Below are 24,392 nucleotides of genomic sequence, written 5' to 3' on the forward strand. Positions count from 1 at the left end.
AAAAGAGGGGCAGGAAAAGAGGGGCAGGAAAAGAGGGGCAGGAAAAGGAAGAAGAAGAGTGCCTCAGCCTTGCATTGCTGGCAGAGGGCTGGACCCTCCAGGGCAGAACCACAAGCAGGAGGGGAGGGTGACAGAGGCACAGGGTGGCTGAGGTTGAGGGGATCTCTGGAGGTCATCTGGCCCATCCTCCTGCTCCAGCAGGGCCCCCTCGAGCAGGCTGCCCAGGACCATGCCCAGATCATTTTATATCCTCAGGTGGGGGGATCACACACCCTCCCTGGCACCCTCTGCCCATGATCCATCCCCAGGTAAAAAACGTTTCCTGAGGGTCAGATGGAGCCTCCTGTGGCCCAGCCCATGGCCTCTGGTCCTGTCACCAAGCTGACTCTGGCTCTGTCCTCTCCCCCCTCTCCCTTCAGGTGGTCCCACACATGGATGGGATGCTCCTGAGCAGTCCCAGCTCCCTCAGCCTTTCCTCAGCATTCCATCACCCTTCACCGGATTCTCACCAGTATGTCCACACCTCCCTGGTACTGGGGATCCCCGAACATGACACAGATCACAGGGTGACCACAGAATGCTCTGAGCTGGAAGGGACCTTAAAGCTCCCTCAGTTCCAACCCTGCCATGCCATGGGCTGGGACCCTTCCTGCAGCTGCAGCCTCAGCCCTGCAGAGTAAAGGGAAGGAATCCCCATCCCCGAAGGAATCCCCATTCCCAAAGGAATCCCCATCCCTGGGGGGTTTCACAGCCGTGGAGCTGAGGGCCATGGGGCGGTGGTGGCCTTGTCAGTGCTAGGGGTAGAGATGGGCTTTGGGATCTCCCAGGTTGTTTCCTAGCAGAAGGATTAGGGTTTCTCAGGGTCCCCTTTCCCCACCTGCTGGTCAGACTCTGCCTAACACAGCCCAGAAACCCCTTCCCAGTACGGACACATCCTTGGGGCACGCACAACCCGGGGTCCCCAGCTGGGTGTCCCCCAGCCCCCGCCGGGTCCTGCCGTGTCCCCAGGGCAGGGCTGGGCACGTTTTTTGCAGGAAAGGGACTCCAGCCCCTGGTTTCTCCCCAAGCTGCCTCCACAGGAGGAGGTTGGAGGTGACACAGCAAGTTCTGGGTCCCCCACAGCCCTGCTGGTACCAGAACTGGCCCAGAAACAGGGAGAGCAGAGTCGCCAGGGATCATCCCGGCCCTTGCTGGGCTCAGGCCATGGTGCCAAACCCCCCCCTGAAGATGTGGGAAGAGTCTTGTGAAGCAGGGGCTGCTGGTGAGCATCCCCACCCTGTCCCTGCAGCATCCCTCCTGGACAGACAGAGGTGATGGATGGACCAGCTCCCAAAGGGAGACACAGCTCAGGCAGCTCTTTCCCAGCAATTATTTTTGGGTGGGTGGCAAAGAGCAGCACAGAGAGTGCAGAGATGCTCAGTGCTTTACTGGTGCCAAGTGAAGGCCGTGCTGAGGACAGCAGGCAGGGCTGTCCCCACAGGGACACTGTGGGAACCCAAGATCACCCCAAGAAGAGGAAACCTGGGGTCTGGATCTGGCACTTGGCCAGGCTCCTGGGGGGAGCTGCTGGAGGAGGTTTCATCTCCATCACTGCCTGCTCCCTGCCTGTCCTGGGGTTGCAGAGCTCACACCTCTCTCCTCCTCCTCCTCTTGGGCTGGCAGCTGCTCTGAGGAGCTGGGACCTGGTGGTGACAGAAGAGAAATGCCACACTGGGGACATGCCCGAGGGTTTGCTGGTGCCAGGACAGGTTGGAGAAGCTGCCCGGGACCAGAAGTTTGGGGTGACAAGGCAGAGAGAAGGGGGCTGGTGGGACACATTGGGATTGATGCTTCAGGGGCCATCACCTTCCTCATCCCCAGCCTCTGACACTCTCCTCTCCGGGCTCTGGGTCAGCAGGGTCAGCCTGTTGAGGGCCAGCAGGGCTCTGCCAGTTTTCTGGAGAGAAGAGAAGAGGAGAGGAGGAGCTCTGAGCCCCACCAGAACCATCCCCACATCCCCACATCCCCCTGGGTACCTGCCACTTGCGACGGGTCAGGAACTGCCTGATCCTCTCCTTGGAGAGCACCTTGGTGCTGCTGGGCTGGGGCTGCAGCCAGGGATGGAGCAGAGCCCCCGAGCTGGAGAGACGGCGGCTGGGGCAGAGGAGGGGGTGTCAGGGGGGGCTGCACCACCACCAGACCCTCAGGAGGTGGCATTGTCCCCTGGAGTGTCCCCTCCAGCCACCACATCCAGCTCTTTCCCCTCCAAAGCCCAGCCCAACTCTGCCCATGGGATCCCCCCCAGCTCCTACCCAGGCTCCTTCTGCAGCAGTTGCCCAATGAAGTTCTTGGCTTGCTGGGAGATCTCTGAGAAGGTCTCGTCCTCAAAGTCCCACTGGGCAGCTGTGACGTTGCTCAGTGTCTCCATGTCACTGTTCCCCAGGAAAGGGGACTCCCCGCTCAGCCTGGGGGGTGACAGGGCCATCAGTGGCAGCTCAGCCCCCCCAGCCTGCGCTGCTGTCCCCAGGAGGCACTCACAGGATGTAGCAGATGACACCAACGCTCCACATGTCCGTGGAGCAGCTCACGGGCTCAAAGGCCACCACTTCAGGAGCCATGAACTCGGGGGTGCCGTGCAGCACCTTCACAGGGGTGTCTGGAGCTGCAGAAATGAGGGAGACCACGGGGCAGGTGTGGAGCTGGGGTCTCCCTGGGGCACCCCAGCACCTCCTGGGCACATGAACCCCCACATCCAGGTGGAGCTGCCACCCCCCAGGACCCACTGCAGGTCTTGGTGCTCTCCTACACCATCTCTGGATGCCAAGAACCCCCAGAACCCGGGGGGTTTTGGGGTCTCCACCTCAGGGGCAGGGCTGGGGAGATGCAGGGCCCAGATCCAGCACCCCAGGGCTGTCTGTCCCAGAGGAAGGGGCAGAGGACATCAGGTTCCTCACTGAGGTGCCCAGGACAGGCCATGTCCCTGGGATGGTGACAGTCCCTGCCCTGGTGCCCCCCAGCAGCCCCCCCCCGTTGCTCACCCAGCTGCCGTGCCAAGCCAAAGTCGATGATCTTGAGGCAGTGGCTGCCGGGGCTGACGCAGACGATGTTCTCAGGTTTGAGGTCAAGGTGGACGATGGTCTGGTTGTGCATGAACTGCAGCCCCTCCAGGATCTGCTGCAGGTACTGGGCACTGCTGGGCTCCGTGTGCTCAAACTCATCGCCCACGATGCGCTCAAAGAGCTCCCCCCCCGCCACGCTGCAGGGGGAGGAGGTGCTGGGGACCCTGCTGGGACCCCAAGGAGGAGAAGCCCCTTCCCCAACCAGGGAACCCAGACCCAGTGCTCTGGGACCACCTCACCACTCATCTCCCCTGGGTCTGCAGGTTTCCCATCCATCCTGCACCCTATGCCAGCACCCCAGGGTGCAGGGACCCCTCCCCAATGTGCTCTGCTGGGGGAGGGCACGGTGCTGGAGACCCCCCTGAGATCTACAAACCCCAAAGACAACAAGCCCAACCAGGGAACACACTCAGTGCTCTGGGAGCATCTCATCACCCTTTTCTCCAGGGTCTGCAGACACCCCATCCATCCTGCACCCCAGGCTGCAGGGACCCCTCCCCACCCTCAGTGCTCTTCCTCGCAGGGTTCAGCACTGTCCCCCCACCCAGCCCTGTCCCTCTGCCCCACTCACTACTCCATCACCATCACCAGCTCGGTGGGGCTCTGGAAGGCAGCCAGGCACTGCACAAGACGTGGGTGATGCAGAAGGTTCATGAGCTCCACCTCTGCCCGAGCTGCCCCTTTCTCTCTTGCCGTCCTTGTCCGGAAGTATTTCCCAGCCCGGATTTTGCCGCTGGATTTTTCCTGCAGCCGGTACACGGTCCCGAACCTTCCCCTGGGGCAGAGCGAGGGTGAGAAGCCATCACCCCCCATCCCACATCCCATCCCAAATCCCCAAGCAGAGGGGGTGCAGGGTCCCCACTTACTCCCCCAGCTTCTCCAGCCGGGTGTAGAGATCAGAAACCTTCTGCTGGGTGTTGATGGCCACGTCGCAGTGCTCAAAGCTCCCCTCAGCTCCTGGGGGATGGGGCAGGGATGGAGCCTTCACAACTGGGGATCAGTTCCCTGTGCTCCCCCTCTCATGGTCATTTCTGTGCCCCCCCAGGTCTGGCCACCCTCCCCACGTGGAGTGGGACCCGGGGGTAGAGGCACCCAGGCTGGTGCCAGAGGAGCTGCTGGCAGAGCCCAGCACCCTGCAGCTCAGCTTGGGATGAAAGGATCAGGAGTCCAAGGGAAACAGGGCATGAAACAGGAGGGGATGGGAGTTGGTGTGGATCTGGGGGGGAGGGGGCTCACACCAGCACTGGGGTCCCCATGCCAGCACCTCCATCACCTCTCCTGGGGCAGTGCCCCTGCTCAGCCCTACCTGCTGCCTGGGCCATGCTGGTGCCACAGCTCCTGCCTGGGGGTGCTGGCACTGTTCAGGACGGGTGCTGGCACTGTCAGGATGGGTGCTGGATGTGGCCCCGGGTGCTGAGGGAGGTGATGCTGCAGTGTGGAGCCCCACGCTGTCACCCTGCCAGGAGAGACCCCCAGCATCCCCCACCCCATGTCCCCAGGAGGGGACCCAAAGCCCCTCAGCAAGGGGCCAAGAGCAAGAGGCCCCCTTGGCAAGGTCCCTTCTCAGGTGGGGCCAAGGTCACTCCCTGCCACCACTTTTCTCCTGCCACATCTTGCATCAGCCAGGAAATCCCCCGGAAAAGCCACATTTCTGGGGCAAAGGACCTGCTTCCTCCTGCACCTCCCTCCCCCCTCCATCCTCCCAAGGTTTGGGGCACAGGGTGATGACACCCAAGGGTGGCAGCACCCAGACCCCAACCCTCGAGCCTCAGTCACTGACCTGTCACTGACCTGTCACCAGAGGGTCCCCTCCTGTCCCAGGCCCCCCTCAGGTCCTTGCTGCTTCCCAGTCACTGTGGAGCCACCACGGAGCTGGGAAGGAAGGAGCAGTGCTGGGGGTCCTGACCCAGGAGGCTGAGGGTGTCCTGGGACCACCTCAGGGTGCAGCCCGGAGCATCCCTCCCTCTCGGGTGCTGGGAAGAGCCCGGAGCTCTCCTCCCCTTCCTTCCCAGTGGAGCCTTTCCGGGCTTGGGGGGTAAACAACCTCCAGCAGCACAGCTGAGCCCTCCCCGAACCCTGCCCAGCACCCTGGGCCCCCACCCCTCAGCACCCCCTTGAGGGTCACAAGTTGGGCTCAGCTGCCCGGGCAGGGACCTGCAGAGACCTGGCACAGCTCATGACACCGCAGAGCTCAACCCTCCCCGAGCAAATCCCGACCCTGGAGCTCCTCAGGATTTAAATCCCAGCCCCGCTCACACCCCCGCCCCCTCCCCACCCCCTCTGCGGCCGGATTCCCGCAGAGCTCCCGCACCTGAGCCTTATTCCCGGCTCCCACCCCCCCATCGCTGCCCCCAGACCCCACCCTGGGCTTGGGCTTTGCCCGGGTGAGCTCAGCTCCAGGCTCAGGGAAGCTGGGATGGAAGGGATGGGGTGCTGCAAAACTCCTCCGGGCCTCTGAGCCGGGCGGTTTGGAGGAAAACCGGGGTTTTTCGGCTCTTCTCTCCCCAAAAGCCACCTTGAGCAGCTGCTCTGGCACCCGCTGCACCGCCGTGCCTCAGTTTCCCCTGTTTCAAACCAGGAATAACACCGTGATTTCCTCCCGGAGCCGAATCCGAAGCCGGGGGTTGGGCAGTGGCCCCGAGAAGAGACCCTCCCCCTGCCCCCCCGTGTCACAGCATCCCTCGGGGATGTCACCCCCTGTCACCTGCTGCTCTGACGTTGGGTCCTGGGGTGATCCGGGGCTCTGCCAGCGCTGCCAGACGCGTCACCTCCGCTCCCGATCGGCACAAAGTCCGCGGCTGCAGCAGTGGCGGGGGACAAATGTCCCCAGGGGCACCGCGGCCTCGCTGCCTGCCTGGCCCTGTCACCTTGCCACCGGCGGGGTCGAGCTGCTGGGTGAGGGTGGTGTGGCCGGGGGTCCCCAGCGGTGTCCCCGGTGTGGTGACACTGGGAACCGATTGCTGTGCTGGGGACAGGAGCAGGACACGGGGATGGCCGGGATGGGGACAGGAGCAGGACAGCCCCATGGGAACGTGACAGCATCCAGCACTCAGACAAAGGGAAAACCCATTGGGAGCTGCTTCCCATCACCATTCCCCATCCCATCCCCATCCTCATCCCATCCCATCCCCATCCCCATCCCATCCCATCCCCATCCTCATCCCATCCCATCCCCATCCCATCCCATCCTCATCCCCATCCCATCCCATCCCCATCCCATCCCATCCCATCCCATCCCATCCCATCCCATCCCATCCCATCCCATCCCATCCCATTCCATCCCATCCCATCCCCATCCCATCCCCACCCCACTCCATCCCCATCCCATCCCCATCCCATCTCCTTCCCTCCAGGACAAGCCAGGAATCGGGGTCACATCCCCGGGACAGCTCTGTGACACCAGCCCAGTGTCCTCAGGGACGCCGCGGTGACCCCGGGAGGTGACAAGCCAGCACAGCCAGGACCAGTTCTTGTCACTAGTGTTTTTCCCAGTTCCCGCTGGGCACCGGGAAGGGCTCCATGGACCTCACCCCCACCCCTGCCCTTTGTCACACCATGGGTGTTGGGTTTGGGGACATGGCCCATCCGTGTGTCACCCACCACAGCCATCCCCCTCCCGTTAATTAATTTCCCCGGTTAATGAGTCAGTAGAGCTCACACCCGGGCGCTCCCGGGCTCCCCCTGGGCCATGGAGCCACCCGCAGGGAGGAGCCCCCAGCAGAGCCAGGGGGGGACTTCCAGGTGACCCCCCCGACCCTGAGCCCCTCATCCTCCTCCTGGGGACACGGGAACATGGGGGACACGTGGAGGGGACAGGGACATGGGGGACACAGGGAGGTAACCAGGGACATGGGGAGGGCCAGGGGACATGGAGGGTACAGGGGACACTGCAGGGGACACTCGGATCGGGGGGGACACTGAGGATCGGGGGGGACACTCGGATCGGGGCGGCCACCAGAGTCCGGGGGCCCCACAGGGGTGATGAGGGGCGGGGGGGGGATGCAGCAGGGGACATGGGGTGCAGAGGGGACCTGGGGCCACATGGGGGGACACGAGAGGTGGCACCAGGGATGAGGCCACACGGAAGCCACGGTGGAGCTGGGAGGGCCTGGGTACACCCGGGGGACACCGGGGGACATGGTGGGGACCTGGGACCTGTCGGGGACACCGAGGGACATGGTGGAGTGAGACACGTGAGGGGGGGACACGGGCGCCGTGGGGAGCGCTCAGGGGCCTGGGGACACCCAGAGGGCGTGGGGGGGCGTGAGGACCCGCGGGGGTCGTGGGGACCCGCGGGGGGGGGAGGGGCGGGACCCCCGGAGACACCGGGGAGGGGGGAGCCGGGGGCGGGGCCATGGCGGGGGGCGGGGCCTGATGTGCGCGTGTTGGGGGCGGAGCCATAGTAGGGGCGGGGCTACAGGCGGGACAATGGCGGTGTCATGAGTGGGCGTGGCCACGCCAGCGGTGGGCGGGGACCGTTGGTTTGTGGGCGTGGTCTGAAGTGCGAGGGGCGGGGGTCGTTGTTTGGTGGGCGTGGTCATTGGGCGGTGGGCGGGGCCATTGGGCGGTGGGCGGAGTCAGGTGGGGCCCCAATGGGGGGGTCTGGGGGTGACCGGGAGCGGGTGGGGACACCGAGAGTGATGGGGACACTGAGGGTGATGGGGACACCGAGGGTGTTGGGGACACTGAGGAGGGGACACTGAGGAGGGGACACCGGGGCTCTCTGCAGAGCTGGGACCCGGCACTGCGCTCCCCTCCCCAGCCCGGTCCCGGTGCTGAGGTCCTGGCCCGGTCCCAGGGGGGGGCAGCACCACCCCAGGGCTCTGCTCTGCACCCCCTAAACTGCAAACCCGGACCCCAAAACGCTCCGGGGGGAGTCCCCCCCCATGCCATGGGGGACAGGACAGGACAGGGACAGGACGGTGCTGCCGGACGGGGATGTCCCCAGAATATTCCCGGGAGGTGTGGGAAGGGTCCCAGCACCCAGGTTTTGGGGTGCTACAGAGGGCAGGAGCAGCCCCGGGTGGCAGCTGGGGCGCTGGGTGGTCCCGCTCGGGCACCCCGGGGTGCTGGGGACTGAAACACAGCTGGGGAAACCCGAAATAAATGGGAAAAAATCATTCTGAGGGCATCAAACATAAAACGTGGCAGCACCTGGAGCTCAGGGCTCAGGGGAGGTGACACTGCCACGGGCACTGGGGACACAGCCAGGACCCTGCAGGGCCAAAAAAACCCCCAAAAAAACCCAATTCCACCTGGGCCAAAACCCAACCACATCTGGGGACCTCAGAGAGCTCTGGTGTCCCTCCAGTCCTTAAATCCACCTCGTGCAGTGCTGGGTGCTGGGTGCTGGGTGCTGGGTGATAGGTGCTGGGTGCTGGGTGATGGGTGATGGGTGATGGGTGGTGGGTGGTGGGTGGTGTGGGGTACAGGGCAGGGACCCCACAGCTGTGTCCTGTAGGGCTCTGAAGGGACAGAATCCTGGGGATGGGGACATGTGGAGGGGTCAAACCCTGCCCGGGGACCTGCGGGTCCTTCAGCTGCCCAGGGCACAGCTCTGACACCTCTGCCTGGCATGGAAACCCCCCCAAGGCAATTCCCGCACCATTCCTGCCCCATTCCCGCACCATTCCTGCCCCGCCAGCTCAGGGGGTGCTGGGGGGGTGTTCAGGGAGCACCCCGGGGGGGTGGCTCTGTCCCCCCGGGAAGATCCCAGCCTCTCCCAGACAGGGAGGTGACAGGGAGAGGTGACAGGGAGAGGTGACAGGGACAACCCCTCTGGAGGAGCACAGGGGCTACCCCGGGGCCACCCCAGGGCCCCCCCAGCTCGCCGGCTCCGTGTCACCCATTGTCACCACCCCCTGGCACCGGGGCCATGGGGGACGGGGGGATCCCCAGGTGACATCTGACCCTGCAGAGGGGGTTCTGTCCCCACAGGGGGGGCCGTGCTGGGACACAGCGGGTCCGTCCCCCTCCCCCTGCACATTTTACGCCATTTGGCCCATTTTACACCGTTCCTGCCGGGCCCTTTCCAGCACCAGTAACTCCCACCCATTAAAACCGTAGCACAAAGGGAACTTTCTGATTTGGGGGTTTTCCAGCCCAGAATGAACTCAACCCCTCCGTGTCCTCCCAAAGCCCCAAACTCCACTCAGAAGCTCCCAGCAGCCAATTCCCTGAATCCTTCACCCCCAAACCCCACGGGAACACCCACACCCCCCCCCATCCCCCCGGGACAGCCCAGCCCGAGAGCTCAGCCTCTGCACGGAGATTTATGTTTTCCCTTTATGCTTTATTTATTATTTATTTCTTTATTCCTCTCCTGTGCCCCGCTCCCCAGCACACACATCACAGCCTGAACCCCCCCGGGAATCCCGGGGCCTCCTGCCAGGACGCGTTCCCGGTGCCAGAGGGAATCCCGCACCGGGAGGCACCGGGCTCAGCTCCCGCCGCGGCTCCGGGGCTCCCGGATCCAAGATGGAGCCCGGGCTCCCCCCGGGAGGAGCAGGAGGAGGCACAGCTGGGATTGGGCTGGGACACCTGGGGGGAACCACTGCCCCCCCCGGGATGTGGCTGCAAATCCCGGCCCAGGGCCGGTTCCGAAGCGAGAGAGGCACCGGGGGGCAGCAGGAGGCCACAAACCCCTCCGGAGCTGGGGGTTCCCTCCGAGCCGGGCCCCTTCCCGGAGCCCCCCACCCCCCTGGGCAGCTCCGGTGGCACCGCGGGGCCGGGCAGCACCCGGGGCCGCGTTCCCGTTTCTCTATTCCGGGCCAAACCGCCCTCCCGGGGCCCTGACCACCCAACCCTGGCTCTGCCCGCCCTGCGGAGCCCGCGGAGCTGGGGCTGCGGGTCCCCGCTCCCTCTGCGCCCGTGGGGCCCGGCCAGGACCGAGCGGGCACCGGGACCCGGACCGGGAGTTGGGCCAAGCCCCCGTCAGGCCCCGGGCGCCTATGGCCATGGCAACGCGCGGCACCGGATGTAGCGCTGCCGCTGGGCATCACGGGACAGCGAGTCCGCGGCCGCCCCCTCCCCGAGCGCCCAGCGCGCCGCAGGACTACAGCCCCCACAATGCCCCGCGGCGGGATGCGCCCCTCCCCTTCCCCTTCCAACATCGCTCCCATTGGCTCCGCCGAGCCGTCGGGCAGCGGCACGGAGGCTCCTGATTGGCGGGCGGGCGGCGGGGCTGAGGCGGTGGCTATGGCGGCCGAGCGGGCGGTGGCGGAGCGGCCGCCGCCATTTTGTGTGTGTGCGGGCGGTTCCGGGCCCCGCCGCTCCGCTGCCGAGCGGGGGGTGCGCGGTGCGGCGGGGCCGGTGAGCGGCCGGGGACCGGCGGGGGCGGGGACTCCTCCTCCGGGGTGCCGAGTCGGAAGCGCGGAGCGGCCCGGCCGGACCTCCCTTTCCCCGGGAGCGCAGCGCGGGTCTCTCCGCCGGCCCTGAGGCGGCAGCGGCCCCGCTCCTCCCGGCAGGGTGCGGCCGGGGCTGCCGGGAGAGCCGCGGCTGGAGCCGGGGAAGCCCGGAGCGGAGCCGCGGCCTCCTCCCGGGGACTGGGGGTGCGGCGGGGCGGGGGGAGGCCCAGCCCGGGCCGGGCGGTCCCGCCGTGGCTCAGCCCCGGCCTCCCCCGGAGCGCTGGGACAGGGAAAACCTTGGGTTTTCTAACGAAATCCGCGTCGCGGTGTTGGCCCGGCCCGGCCCGGCTCCCCGCGGGGCTGGTGCCTGCCTGGCCCCGAGAGGAGCGAAGTGGGGAGGAGCAGCAGCGGTGGAGATGGAAATGAGGGGCTGGGAACGGGTCCGGAGCGGGGAAGCTGCTCCGGGCATCGCACAGAACCGCGGCGGGGGCAAAGAAAAAAAAAAATCCCTGGAATTGAATCCTTTGTTTCACACGTTTTGGCCGGAGCAGCGGGGTTCTCCCCGGGTGGATCCAGTGGATCCCAGAACATGGCCTCCAGCAGCTGCTGTGTGTGTGCTGGGGCCGAAGGGAAACTTCCCGAGCTGATAATAAAGTGGAGCAAACCTTGTGCTGGAGATAGAAATGCCCCTCCTGTGGCTGGGGGAAAGCAGGAGACAGCTGGGGGGGTTCCTGTGCTGAGTTAAGGAAAAAAAACCCAAACTGGTTCTTTTTTGGAAGAAAACTAATTTTTTTTTTTTTTTTTTTTTTTTTGGTAATGAACCCACCCCTCGGTGCAGGGCAGCTTCTGGGCTGGCAGGCTCTGCAGGGGCTCAGGCATGGAGCTGGGGTTGCTGTGAGAGCCTCAGCCACGTTTCCTTCCCTCTCGGGGGGCAGATAATGCCAGCTCATCCCGGGTGTCAGCAGGACTTGGTTTGGATGTGAAACAGGGAGATTTGGGAGGCTTCTGGTGAAAAACCAGATTATTTTACAGTTATGCACTTGGTGGTGTGGGGTTTGTTGATGGGGTTGCTTTGTTGTTGTGACTCTGATGACAGTTTCTGACCTGTGTTGCTTATTGGGCCCTGAACTCAGAACCTTGGTGGTTTTTAGATTCTGCATTTCCTGACAGGTTTCTTGTCGGGTGCTTCCACACTCACACGGCAGCCCAAGATCTAATTTCAAGTTGATTTTGCCAAACCAAAGGGGTTTTGCTCTGAGCTGTGTCCCTCACACCCCCCGGGGTTGTTGGTGGGAGGGGGCCAGGGCCTGGTCCTGGCAGCTGAGGTTTGGTTCTTACAAATGGACCAGAACCTCCTGTGAAGCCTCTGTGTGTGCAGAGCTTGCTGTGCTGCAGTCTCCTCTCTTTTTTTTTTTATTTTTTTATTTTATTAACAGAGTGCTGCTTATCTTGCACCACGGGAGTCACCAGGAGATCCCAGCCCACTGGGTAAGTGGCTCCTGCTCAGCCCGGGCAGGTAACGAAGGTCAGTGCAATTAGCAGGAGGTAGTTAGGGAGCAGTGGGATTGCTCCGTGAAACCCCAGGGAGAGGGGCAAGGAGCAGCCCAGGGCAGGGTTGGGGGTTTTGGGGTTTCACTTCACACCCCGGGGCTGTCACGATGGATACTTCCTTTTTTTATTATTAATTTTTATTATTTTCTTGCAGCCTTTTCAGGGAGCTCCTCTGGTCTCCCACCCCTTCACCCCTGCCTGGGGGGTGAGGGCTGTGCCAGCCCGAGGGGGGCTCAGTGCCTCCCCCTCCCCAGCCTTTTCCTCAGCATGTGGGGGACCCCGGTGAGGGGGGGGGTGTCCCTGAGTGCCCGTGTTCCCTCAGGAGCTCTGGGGGGGCAGTTGTGGGGTCAGGGGGTGCTGCTGGCTCAGACAACCCCAGGAATGATGTGCAGGCCCCGGGGCTGCCGGGCTCAGCCTGGACTTGTTGGGACTCGTTCGGAGGGGTTGGTTACCTGCTGCCCTCTGACACCACCCAGCAGCTCCTCGGGTTTGTGTGGGATTTCCCTGAGCTGGGGGGATGGGGAGGGAGGTGTGGGGGAAGCACACGGGGGGTTCGGGGGTCCCCATGGGGCTGTGTCTGCCCGGAGGTTTGGGCACAGGAGCTGTCGGCAGGGAGCAGGAGGGGAGGGGATCGTTACAGTGCTGGAGGGGCTCCTGGAGGTCTGATTGCTGCAGGATTTGTGGAGAACTCTTCCTGGGAGTTAAAGTAACAACTTGAGGTGAGTCCAGCCCTGTGGTGCCTGAGCTGGGAAACAGCCCTGGCTGGAACACCCCCCACCCCCATCACCCTTCCCTAATATGTTTTTGTTACTTAGTGTTTCCCCTTAGCCAGGTCCCAGGACCTCCATTTCATGGCTCCTGAAGCAGACTCCTCCTGGCAGGGCCCTGCCCCAGGACATCACCACCATGGCAGCAGGGACAGGGAGCAGGAAGGGGGCCTTGGGGGGAAATCCCTGGAGGGAAGGAGCCCGGGGGCCTGGGCACTGCCCCCCAGCCCTGGCTCTGCCCCCCCAGCCCTGGCTCTGCCCCCCCAGCCCTGGCTCTGCCCCCCCAGCCCTGGCACTGCCCCCCAGCCCTGGCACTGCCCCCCAGCCCTGCCTCTGCCCCGTGCTGATGGGGCAATGGGGAGGAGCTGGGTGGCTACCAGCCTATGGGGCAAATAGCCCTCCAGAGGTTCCTTGTTCCCCCCTGGAGTGGGGTCAGGGTGGTGTTAAACCCCCCCAGCAGAGCCCCCCCAGCTCCCCACTCCTCAGCCATTGATAAAAGCTCCTTTTCCACCACTCTGTTGGGGTGGGGTCACCACAGCTGCTCCCCAGTTACCAGTTACACATTCCCAGTTTGGACCTAATGCCCTCCAGGAGTTTGTGGGGATTTAATGCAATTCAGTCCAACTCTCTAATTTATTTGTTTTTCCCCCCAGAACCCCCCCAGCTGCCTGGCCCTGCTCCTGCCGCTCCCCTCCCGGGGAAGGCTGAGCCCTCAGCCCGTCAGCCATGTCACAGCCCCAGCACCACAACTTTTCCCTGGGCCACTCCAAAGCTTGAAGTTTCTCCTTTAGTTACCCCTAAAACCCCATTTTTAGCCATTTTTAGGCCGTTTGTGCCCAGATTTCAGGTTCCTGGGCCCAGTTCCTCCAGGCCTGGGGGGAGCAGAGCTCACTTGAAGCCAACCTTGCAGCAAACAGATCCCAGGTTATGAAGTGTCCCCACTGCCCAGACCACTCCAGGAGCTTTTCCAGGGATTTTTAACTATTTCAGCTCACAGAGCAGGGTGGGAACTGAAGATCAGTGGGGGAAAAGAACAGAAAGGGCTAAGGGGGAAATTTCAGCTCCTTTTAACCCAACACCAACAACCACCGAGCACTTAGAGCACCATGAGAATGCTTCAGAGTGAGTTCCCTGCTGGAATGCCAGGCAGAGTATTCTCTACAAATCACACCAAACCCGTTACAGTTACAAGTAATTAAATTTATTAGACCTCTGTATTTTTTATAGTCAGTTTTGGCCAATTTACAGCTTTCCTGGGGATCTTTTTTTTTTTTTTTTTTTTTTTTTTGGTTTAGACACACAAAAAAACCCCAACCTTAAAATCAACTCATAAACCAAGTGTCACAAATACATCAACCCCACCGTCCCTTCACAGCACCCCAACGCAGGAGGGGCCTGGCCCCCCCCCGCGCTTTCCTCTCGTTAAAAAGGGTCCCCGCTCTCTGTACAAGGTGTAGCCTGTGACACCACCGCTGTAAAAACCCCCCCGTGTCCCCCCCGCCCCCCAGTGTCACTCCCCCTGCTTGCAGGGGTCCTGCCCGCTCAGGTCCCTCTCCCGCAGCAGCCGCAGGTTCTCCGCTCTCAACCTGTCCACCTCCAGCTCCAGCTGCCGCACCCGCGTCTCCGTCGCTTCCCCCCCGTGTTTTTTGCTCTCCATCCTCAGCCGGTTGTTCTCCTCCTCCATGCGGGAGAGACATTTCTCCAGCTCCAGGTATTCCTTCACCAGCTCCTGCTTGCTCATGTTCTGCAGGCTCTCCACATGGTACCGCTCGTAGGTCTCCGAGAAGTCCCTCTGCAGAAACTCGCTGCCGTCGCCCCCCATCCCGTCGCTGCCCCCGTCCTCCTCCGCCGCCTCCTCCAGGAAATCCTCCTCGCTCGTGTCGTCCGACTTGGCGGCCGCTCGCCGGGGGTACAGCCCGGTTTTCAGGTCGGGCTCCTCCTGGTCGTGGTCCTCCATCAGGAACTGCGTGGTGTTGTAGGGGGCCACCGGTTGCCCCTTGGCGAACATCTCGGCGCGCAGCCGGGAGGCGCGGAGGCTCTGCCGCTCGTCGAACTGCTGCTTCTCCTCCCAGCTCAGCTTCGAGTAAGGCTTCCAGCGCCGCTTCTTCTTCGACGGCCGCCGCCGGTGCTTCTTCTTCACCGGCCACTCCTCGGTGCGCCCCACCGAGGGCCGGTACCGCGGGCCCAGGCCGGGACGCGCCGCTCCTCCCGCCGCCGGCCGCCCCTCGGCTCCGCCCGCGCCCTCCGCCGCCTCCTCCGCCCCGGGGGCCGGCAGCCGACCCGCCTCGCCGTCCGCCGCCTCTCCGCGCTCGGGCTCCGGCTGCGGCTCGGGCCGGGACTCCGGCTCGCCGCGGGGCTCCGCTTCGCACTGGGGCTCGGGCTCGGGCTCCGGCCCCGGCTCGGCGGACGCCGCGTCGGCCATGGCGTTGGGCTGCGCTCCGTCGGGGACCGGCGCTACCCGCACCGCATGGGGCCCTCCCGACACCCTCCGTCTGCCGCTGCCCTCAGGCCGCCCGGGCCATGGCGCGGGGCCCGGGCCCCGGGGGTCACCGTCACCACCGGCACCGGCCGCCGAGGGGTTAACGCCGCCGGGCCCGCCCCCCCGCGCGCATGGCACGCGCCACCGCCTCCCGCCACGCCCCTCCCCGCGCTCCCACCCGCCGCCGCCGCCGCCGCCTCCCGACTGCCGCTCCCCGCCCGCTCCCCCGCCTCATATACCCGCGCGCGCCCCGGCCCCGCCCCGCGCAGGCGCGCTGCTCGCCCCTCCCCGCGGCACGCGGGGACCCGCAGTGCCCCGCCCCCGCCGCGCGCCCGCCGCCGCCGCTACGGTTCCCCGCACGCGGGCGGCGCCGCCGAGCGGCCAATGGGCGGGCGGGGGGGGCGGGGCCGTCCGGCGGGCGACGCCCCCTGGAGGGGGCGGGAGGGCGGTGCCCGTTGGCCGCGGAGGACGCCGCTCTCGAGCGGCGCAGCCAATCCCGAGGGCCGGGGGGCGGGGCCGGCACGTACCACGCGCGGAGGGGGCGTCCCCCCCACCCGGGGCCGCGCGCGCCTCGCGACCTTCAGGGCCGCGCCGAGGGCAGCGCGTGCGTGGATCCCCCACGCGCCTCCCCACGCGCGCCCGTGGGGCGGCTCGGAGGAGCGCGAGCCCGCGGGGGGCGGGGCTGGGGCTGGAGCGGCCCCGCGGAGGGAGATGTAAACAAACCCGGGCGGAAACAAGGCCCGGCTTAAAGGCGCCGCGTCCCTTTCTGTCCAGGGGCGGAGCTGCGCTACAGAACGCCTGGGGCTGCCCGCGGGGGGAGGGGGACAGGGGGGAAGGGGCACCCTGGTCTCGCCGCCCCCCCCCCGTGTCCGTGTCCCCCCCCGCACAGTTCCCGTGTTACCCCCACAGTGCCCGCGTCCCCCCTGCCACGGTCCCAGGGGCCCCACGGCCGGGGGCAGAACACCCCGAGAGGACCCGTGGCCCGGGGGTCCTTGGGGGAGCCGTGGCTGGGGGGCCATGGAGGGGCCTGTGGGATGCGGGGCCTGGGGCACAGGGAGGGGGTGGGGACACCCCGGGGGGGGGGGGGTTTGTCCCACGTTGTGGCCGCAGAACGGGGCCTGGCCCAGGCCCCCCCGTCGCTGCCCACCCCCCCGCAGCCCCCCCGGCCCGGGGGTCACGGCGTGGAGGCCCCTGGGGAAGGCGCCGTTGGGGGTTCTGCGGGTCCCCAAGAGCCGCCCCCACACCCCGGGTCGCCGCCGTGGGAGTCCCCGGTGAGAGCCCCCGCCGGCGGGCAGCGGAGCGGGGCAGGGGCCCGGTGCCGGTCCCGGTGGCACCGGAGGCCTCGGCTCGGCCGGTGCTGCCCACAGCTCAGCGGGAGGAGCGGGCCCGGGGACAGGGCCGGGCCGGGCAGGTGCCACCGTGCGGGGACAGCGCGGGGGGAACAGGCGGGGCCGGGGGCTCTCCAAAGGCAACTTTAATTGCGGCGGGGTGACTGCCCGGAGCCCCGTGTCCTGCCACCCGCGGACGGGAGCGGGGGGATCCCCGGGGACGCGCTGGGGCGGTCCCACCCCCCCCTCCCGGTTCCCGGTTCCCGGTGCCGTCCCGGCGCTGCTGGCGGTGCGGGGCGGGGGTCCCGCAGGAGCCCCCGGGCTGCGTGAGGCGATTCCCGCGTCAGCCGGTGGAGCCTCCCCGGCGGGCGAAGCGGTGGGGACACGGCTGTCACCTCTGTCACCTCTTCCTGCCCTGCCAGCGGCGCAGCAGCCACTGGGTGATGAAGGGCCAAGCGAAGAGGAAGAGGAGGGTGTGCGGGGACACGGGCAGGGGCCACGGGGACGCTGCCTGGCGAGAGGACAGAGAAGAGGGGGTGTGAGGAGAGGGACAAGAGTGTCACGGGTGTCACCAAACATCCCCCTCCCCCCCGGTGTTCCATCGAGAGGCAGGTGGCGGGAGGTCACTGTCACCGCAGCTCTCTGTCATCCTGTGGCCATCTTGCATCAAAACTTGTCCCTGGTGCCCAGGTGCTGGGGACACGGCCCCAGGGATGTCACCTGCTCCCCAGATCAGGGACCCTTCCCCAGCCTGTCCCCTCATGCCAGATCTCCAGGACCCACGGTGTGCAGGCAGCCAGGCCCTTTGGGGCAGGCTGTGGGGCAGCAGGGACACCACGGAGCAGGGACACGATGGAGCAAGGGACACCATCTCCAAATTACCTGTGAAGGGAGTGCCTGGCCAGGGCCTGTCCCCCCCCTGTGCCCCTGCAAGACAGGAGAGGGTGTGGGGTGTGAGCAGGACTGAGCCCCCGAGATTCCTGTCTGCACTTCCACTTTCCACCTGCACCCCCATTCCCTGCCTGCACCCCAGATCCCCGCACTCCCATTCCCTGCCTGCACCCCCATTCCTTGCCTGCACCCCAGATCCCCGCACCCCCATTCCCTGCCAGCACCTCACTCCCCGTCCTACCCCAGAGCAGTCCCGGTGGCCCCGCAGTGGCCCCGCAGTGTCGGTACCTGCTGGGCCGTGCGGGTCTCCAGCTGGCTCAGCCGTTCCAGCACCCTCCTCATGTCGTCCTGCAGTGCCCGCACCGTGCCGGCCACGCGTGTCTCCAGCTCTGCCGGCAGCTCCCGGGGCAGCGCGGGGCCGTCCCGCCCTGTCCCGCACTGCCGGGGATCTGCGGGGACAAAGGCGCTGGCAGGGGGGGTCCGGTGGGTGCTTCCCGCACGCTGCCGGTCCGGCCGGCACCGCGGCTGCTCCAGCCCAGACGTGGCAGTGGGGCTGTGCGTGGGGACACCTCCCCGGGCAGCAGCCGTGGCCGTGGGTGCCAGCTGAGCCAGCAGCTGCAGGAGGGGCAGTGGCTCTGCTGGGGGGGACCCCTGGGCCTGTGCCCGCCTCCCCCCGGGCTCCAACCCCCCCTGGCACATCCCGGGCAGCCCAGGAAGGGTCTGAGGAACACCGGAGGCAGTGGGCAGTGCCAGAGGTGGTGGCACCAGGGATGAGGGTGACAATGCCACCTCACCACAACCCCCAGGATGTGTCTGACAGACACCAAGGTGGGCAGGAGGCTCCTTGTCCCCGCTCAGGGCCTGGCTGTCCCCAGATGCCAGCAGGGATGTGGGTGGCACTGCAGGAGCAGGGTGTCCCCGGGCCTGGCTTCACCCCCTGCCCCCCAGCAGTCAAAGCCCCTGGCAGTGGTGACCACAGGCAGGAGCTGGGCTCCACACTCCTCCCACTCCCAGCAACCCCAAATGCCCAAGTTCAGGGAATTTAGCACTATTTTGGGAAGCAGGAGACACAAGGGACACTTCCTAGGAGAGGAGACACGGAACTGCCGGGGTGCTGGCAATGGAGAGGGGACACTGCACCCTCCTTATGGCTGCCAACAACCACCCCTGGGGGCTGGAGCCAAACCCTGCTCCCTGATGGTGCCCACAGCCCCCAACCCCCCCTCTCAGCCCCCCAGACATCCCCTGACACCCCCCCCCGTGGGGTGGTGGTCAGGGAGCAGCAGAGGGACCCAAATGCTTCACCCACCTCTCGGGGTGCTCCTGCCCTCTGCTCTTCGGCCTTCGCCCCCCTCACCCTGCCCGCCGGGGGGGCACAGGCCCAGCGGGCACCCAGCCTGTGCCAGGGGAGAGGAGAGGGGTCCTGAGCCCCCCGGTTCCCTGCCCGGGGGCTGGGGGGGGTCCTGAGCCCCCCGGTTCCCTGCCTGGGGGCTGGGGGAGCACAGCAGCTGAGGATGGGGCACTGGTGGTGCCTCTGCCCACTGGGGTGGGGATGGAGAGGGGGCAGCTCAGAGCCCTGGGGAGGTGCTGGAGAGGGGCACAGAGCTCCTGTGAGAAGGAGGGTGGGCAGGGGGCTACTCCCCTAGACCCCCACACCCTGACCCACACCGTGACACCTCGGGCAGTGCGGGGAGCAGGGCTGTGAGGGGCCCACCCAGCCTGTCTGGGACTACCAGCCTGGCTCAGCCCCACGGCCACCAGTGTCCCCTGAGCCGTGCTGCAGGGGTGAGGGGCCCACGGGTGTGCACTGAGGGGTCCTCAGCATCCCCCCGGTGACAGGGACACAAAGCTCAGGGCCAGGCTGGCCTGGGGCTCACAGGTGCCCAGGAAGGTGACACCGAGGGGCTGGGTGGCAGGGTGGTGGTGGCAGGGCAGGGGGGGCTGGTGACACGGAGGTGGCAGGGCAGGACCCGGGTGCTCCTGTTACCTGCTCGGGCTCCACCTGCTCCAGGGTGTCACAGAACACATCCCCCTCCGAGTCACTGGTCACCGGGCCACCCTCGGTGGCCTCTGTGGCCGGAGCCAGCCCGTCCCCTGGAAGGGAACACAGGGCTCAGGGTGGCACAGGGGTGGCACAGGGGTGGCAGGGCCGTGTCCCCAGGGCAGCACGGTGACAGATGTGCAGGCAGCACCCGCCAGCACCACACCGGGCAGGAGCAGGGGGAAACTGAGGCACGGAAGGTGCTGGACTGGCTCCGCACGGCTGCCCGGGTGGTGGCTCCGAGTCCAAGGACCAAACTCCCCCTTTCCCTGTGGCAAAGCCCTGGCACAGGCACTCCCTGGCACGCTGCCATGGCAGGGGGGGGTTCTCTGCCCACACCCCGGGCGATCCAGGGCTGCTGGGAGCCCTCACACGCTGGGTGGCACAGTGTGACCCGCCAGGCGGGTGGGGACACTGCCCGGCTCCCCGCAGGCTGGCAGCCCGGGCGCAGGGGGACGGGCAGGGCCTGGGTGCTCGGTGACCATATATGATCCTGGGGGAGGCTGGGAACCGCCTGCCCGGAGCATCCTGCCCGGAGCGGGGCACGGGCTGGGGCTCCCGGGGACGGCAGAGCCGGGGGAGCCCCACGGGTGGGTGTGCGAGGGGCAGTGGGGACGGGCGGGCAGGGGAGGAGGCAGGACGGGGAGGGGATCGGAACGGAGCTGCCGGTGCCGGGTAGGGATGGACGGGGCTGGAGCGGAGGGCGGAGGTTCCCTCCTGGAGCACTGGGGGTGTTTCCCCAGTTTTCCACAGGGCACAGCCTCGCCCTCCCGCTGCCCTTGGGCACAACCCGGCCCCTTTGCCCCGGGAAGAGTCCAAGCAACACGCCCGGGGCTGCCCAGAGCCGGAGCCACGGGAAGCTCCGGAAAGGTCCCGCTGTCCGGGAATGCCGGTGGCAGCGGAGCCGAGGCCGCTGTGTCCCTGCCCGGTGCCTCCTCCCGGGGTCTCTGCTGGGTGCTGCCACGCCAGGGAGACCAACCTGGCACCTGCTGCCCGTCCCGATGCTCCCGGGGGGTTCCGGGGGGCTCCTCCTGGCTGGGATCGGCTGTCGGCTCCCGGCTGCCTGCAGGGAGGGGAAGGGGCAGGGGTGAGGGGCACCGAGGGGACAGTGCCCGGGGGCACCGAGGGGACAGTGCCCGGAGCTGCCAGCACAGCGGGGGGACAGGGACACAGAGGGATGGCAGGGACTGGGGAGGGGCTGGACCCCTGTGCGGGAAGGAGGAATCCATGGGAACTCCACCCCTGCCCAGACCCTGCCCCACGCCTGGGGGTGCCAGGGGAGTCCCTGTCCCCAAGCCCCTGTGGCACAGCCTCTGTCCTTGTCCCCTGGCAGGGCACACGTGGTGACAAACAGAGCCCAAGAGGAGTGGTGGCTGGGGACACAGCAGCCCCCAGAACAGGCTGGGGGTCCCAGCCCTCCCCCCGGAGCCCTGGGGATCAAGCTCAGCCACGTTTCCAGCAGCCCCAGGACTTTGCTCTCTGCTGCTGCCCGGGCAGGGATGTGGCAGTGCTGCCCCCGGGACCCACAGAGCCCAGCCCAGGGGACTGAACCCCCCAGGGGGATGAGGGCAGCCCCCACCCCACACAGGAGCCAGGGCTGCTCTGCTCAGGGAGAGAGCAAAACCCCAAATCCCTACTCAGTGCCTGTGCTGCCACCCCTGAGCACTGCCAGGTTCATAGAATCCCAGAATCCCAGACTGGTTTGGGTTGGCAGGGACCTTAAAGCCCCCCCAGTGCCACCCCTGCCATGGGCAGGGACACCTCCCACCAGCCCAGGGGGCTCCAAGCCCCATCCAACCTTCAACACTGCCAGGGATGGGGCAGCCACAGCTTCTGGAGGCAACCTGGGCACCCAGGGGCTCAGCACCCTCACCCCAAACAATTTCTTCCTAATGTCTGTGAATATACCCCAAAAGTTCATCTGCTGCCCACCTCACCCACTGGAGGTTGGCACAGCCAAACCACTGACGTGCAGCTGGCAGGATCCCCCTGAAGCTGCTGACACCTTTCTGACCCCTCACATCCAGCCCCTCACTCCTTCAGAGGCCTCCCCCAGTCAGACCCACTGAGCACTGCCCTGCTCTGGGGGTGGAACGGGTCCCCAGCCCCCTCACAGCAGGAGGCAGCAGCCACAGGCACAGAAAAGGCTGGGAATGACCCTTCTCCTGCACAAGGGGGTCCCAGTCATCCTGTTTTCAGCCTTGGTTTATCCCCATTCCCTCTGGCAGGGACTCTGCAGCCTATCCCCATGTTTACAGCCACCGCTCCCTGTGCAGAGCCCGGGGGTGCTGCCAAGAGCAAGCCCAGCCCAGCCCCAGCTCTGCTTTCGCTCCTCAGGGATTCGGTGTCTGGAAGCCAAAATCTCTGAATTTCTCCCCTCAAAGTTTTGTGAGGAGAAAACCCAGACTTGAAAAGACCTGAGCCACTTGAAGAGGAGCCTGTTTGGAGATGCCCAAACAAGGACCTTGGCAGCAGCTGCCCCGTGGCAGGAGGGTCAGGCAGGATCTGCTGTGTCTGTTCTGTCCTGTCCCCCTCTCACAACAAATGTGTGCTGGGGAAGAGCAGAGCCCGGAGGTGAGGGCTGTACGGGTGCAGAAGCAAGCATGGGACAGCAGGAGTGAAGTGCCAGGAGACAGAAGTGTGTCAGAGGAGTGAGGGATGTGCTGGGCACAGGCACAGCAGCTCCCACTCACCCCCTTTCCTCTTGAAGAAGGTCTCAGGGGGCCGGGGCATGTCGTGGATCACCTCATAGAGTGGCTCAAAGTACCTGAACATCTCCTCCGTTGTCTCATCCATGGGCACTGTGTCGATGACCTAGGGAGGGGACAGAGCTTGTGACGGGCACCAAGCACCCCACAACCCCTCTCTCCCCCTTCCCATTACCTTTTGGGCCACCTTCTTCATCTCAGCCACATAAGCTGCCATCGCCTCCTCCTTGGACATCTTCCCCAGGCTGTGCCAGGCGTCCCTGGGGGTGACAGGAGCTGTGAGCTGGAGGGGAGGGGGGGGAGTAATTCGGACCAGAAGTGGGGCCACCCCAACGCCCCCCCCCGGGGGCCTTACCACTTGTACCGGCCGATAGGGTCCCAGAAGCCGGGTCTCGGGCCTTGGCATCGCCCCGCCGTCGCCTGCTTGTAGTAGCTGTAGAACCGCAGCATCTCCTCATAGGAGGGCCGGTACGAACCTATGGAGGCGACACATCAGCGAAGCCGGGAACGGGGCCGGGGCGCTGCGGCCGCGGCCGCCGCCGCGGCCGCAGCTCCCCGGCCCCGTTCCCGGCTTCCTACTCACCGCTCCGGGGTAGCCCTTGGATAACCTGAACAGCAGCTCGGAACTGAGCCCCGCAGTTCGCCGCCTCCTCCATGGCGCTGACCCCGACCCCGTCCCCGCTGCTGCCGCTGCTCTGAGGGGAAGAGCGCGGGGAACCAATCAGCGCCCGCCTTCAATCGGGCCCTCAGCATTCTGACCAATCAGAGCGCCGCTTCCGAATCGGGACGCGCTGCCCCCTTTCCCGCCCCTTGGCTCCCCGGCGCGTCGCAGCCAATGAGGAGGCGAGGAGACAGCGCCCCCTGCTGGGAGAGGGAGGGATGGAGGGAGGGGTGTGGGGCGCCCTCTGGTGGGATGAGGGAGGGACTGCAGAGGGACAGGGACAGGGACAGGGACAGGGACAGGGACAGGGAACGGGGACGGGGACGGGGACAGGGATAGGGATAGGGATAGGGATAGGGATAGGGATAGGGATAGGGATAGGGATAAGGATAGGGATAGGGACGGGGACGGGGACGGGGACGGGGACAGGGACAGGGACAGGGATAGGGATAGGGATAGGGAAAGGGATAGGGATAGGGATAGGGATAGGGATAGGGATAGGGATAGGGATAGGGATAGGGATAGGGATAGGGATAGGGATAGGGATGGGGACAGGGACAGGGAACGGGGGCCGGGACAGGGATGGGGACGGGGACAGGGATAGGGACAGGGATAGGGACGGGGAGCATCGGGACAGGGACGGGGACAGAGAACCGGGACGGGGATAATGAGCATGGGGACAGGGACAGCCATAAGGAGCATCGGGATAGGAACAGGGACAAGGAGCACTGGGGCAGGGACAGAGCACAGGGACAGGGAAAATGAGCATCGGGACAGGGACAGCCATAAGGAGCATCGGGATAGGAACAGGGGCAAGGAGCACAGGGACAAGGACAGAAACAGGGATGGGGAGAGAGCAGAGTGAGCATCAGGACAGGGACAAGGGCAGAGAACCGGGACAGGGATAATGACATCGGGACAAGGACAGGGACAGGCAGCATGGGGACAGGGACAGCCACAAAGAGCATCGGGATAGGATCAGGGACAGAGCACAGGGAGAGGGATATTGAGCATCGGGACAAGTACAGGGAAGGGACAATGGGCATCAGGACAGGGACCATCGGGACAAGGATAATGAGCATCGGGACAAGGACAGAAACAGGGGCAGTGAGCACCGCGATAGGGACAGTGACAACAGGAATTGAGAATGCGACAGGAAGCACAGGGACAGGGACTCAGAGCACCGGGATAGGGAGAGTGGGAGTGAGCATCGGGACTGGCACAAGGAGAGAGATGGTGACAATGAGCACTGGGACAGTGACACAAGACACTGGGACTGGGGTGGGGAGTGGGGAGACCAAGTACAAGGGACAGTAACACTGAGTAACAGAACAGGGCACTGGGACAGTGACACTGAGCACTGGGACAGTGCTGCAGTGCAGCAGGCACAGAACACTGCATGGGGACACTGCATGGGGACACTGCATGGGGACACTGCATGGGACAATGCTCAGCTGCGGTGTCCCCAAACATCCCCTGGTGCTCCGGGACATTGCACCAGGGCACAGGGTGACACGCGGGG

General features: G+C 65.8%; 3 protein-coding genes across 4 annotated transcripts; all 3 read right to left on the reverse strand.

The window, feature by feature from the left end:
* Positions 1 to 794: 794 nt before the first annotated feature.
* LOC103529846 (myosin light chain kinase, smooth muscle) lies at positions 795 to 5,899 on the reverse strand. Its single transcript, XM_030465744.1, has 13 exons — positions 5,803 to 5,899; positions 5,461 to 5,662; positions 4,890 to 4,970; positions 4,405 to 4,526; positions 3,965 to 4,055; positions 3,670 to 3,873; positions 3,018 to 3,235; positions 2,518 to 2,641; positions 2,292 to 2,444; positions 2,016 to 2,133; positions 1,846 to 1,936; positions 1,656 to 1,682; positions 795 to 835 (listed from the first exon to the last, which is right to left on the reverse strand). The coding sequence occupies exons 4-13, from the start codon at positions 4,418 to 4,420 to the stop codon at positions 795 to 797; spliced, it is 1,083 nt and encodes a 360-aa protein (XP_030321604.1). The 5' UTR covers positions 4,421 to 4,526; positions 4,890 to 4,970; positions 5,461 to 5,662; positions 5,803 to 5,899.
* Positions 5,900 to 13,941: 8,042 nt separating this feature from the next.
* Positions 13,942 to 15,381, reverse strand: HEXIM1 (HEXIM P-TEFb complex subunit 1). The gene has a single exon (XM_008495329.2). It carries the CDS (start codon positions 15,182 to 15,184, stop codon positions 14,273 to 14,275), a length of 912 nt encoding a protein of 303 aa, XP_008493551.2. The 5' UTR covers positions 15,185 to 15,381; the 3' UTR covers positions 13,942 to 14,272.
* Positions 15,382 to 16,839: 1,458 nt separating this feature from the next.
* ACBD4 (acyl-CoA binding domain containing 4) lies at positions 16,840 to 22,918 on the reverse strand. Of its 2 annotated transcripts, XM_030465902.1 has the most exons (10): positions 22,793 to 22,918; positions 22,565 to 22,685; positions 22,385 to 22,469; positions 22,195 to 22,315; positions 20,481 to 20,564; positions 19,448 to 19,554; positions 18,770 to 18,857; positions 17,749 to 17,909; positions 17,452 to 17,496; positions 16,840 to 17,080 (listed from the first exon to the last, which is right to left on the reverse strand). In XM_030465902.1, the coding sequence occupies exons 1-10, from the start codon at positions 22,863 to 22,865 to the stop codon at positions 16,970 to 16,972; spliced, it is 996 nt and encodes a 331-aa protein (XP_030321762.1). In that variant the 5' UTR covers positions 22,866 to 22,918; the 3' UTR covers positions 16,840 to 16,969. The 2 variants fall into 2 exon arrangements, with proteins under 2 accessions (XP_030321762.1, XP_030321763.1); XM_030465903.1 differs by lacking the exon at positions 17,452 to 17,496.
* Positions 22,919 to 24,392: the final 1,474 nt, after the last annotated feature.

This window comes from Calypte anna, chromosome 27 (genome assembly GCF_003957555.1).
Source record: "Calypte anna isolate BGI_N300 chromosome 27, bCalAnn1_v1.p, whole genome shotgun sequence".
Lineage (NCBI taxonomy): Eukaryota > Metazoa > Chordata > Aves > Apodiformes > Trochilidae > Calypte > Calypte anna.

Excerpts from the sequence above, each read along its gene's own strand:
- LOC103529846 (XM_030465744.1), bottom strand. Across the intron at positions 3,874-3,964 it reads CGGCTGGAGAAGCTGGGGGA|GGGAAGGTTCGGGACCGTGT; the intron begins GTAAGTGGGGAC and ends GCTCTGCCCCAG. Across the intron at positions 836-1,655 it reads CTCCTCAGAGCAGCTGCCAG|GAAACAACCTGGGAGATCCC; the intron begins CCCAAGAGGAGG and ends TCCTTCTGCTAG.
- HEXIM1 (XM_008495329.2), bottom strand. The coding sequence starts at position 15,184 with ATGGCCGACGCGGCGTCCGCCGAGCCGGGGCCGGAGCCCGAGCCCGAG.
- ACBD4 (XM_030465902.1), bottom strand. The coding sequence starts at position 22,865 with ATGGAGGAGGCGGCGAACTGCGGGGCTCAGTTCCGAGCTGCTGTTCAG. Across the intron at positions 22,686-22,792 it reads CCAAGGGCTACCCCGGAGCG|GTTCGTACCGGCCCTCCTAT; the intron begins GTGAGTAGGAAG and ends TCGCCTCCATAG. Across the intron at positions 18,858-19,447 it reads AGCAGGTGGAGCCCGAGCAG|GCTGGGTGCCCGCTGGGCCT; the intron begins GTAACAGGAGCA and ends CCCCTGGCACAG.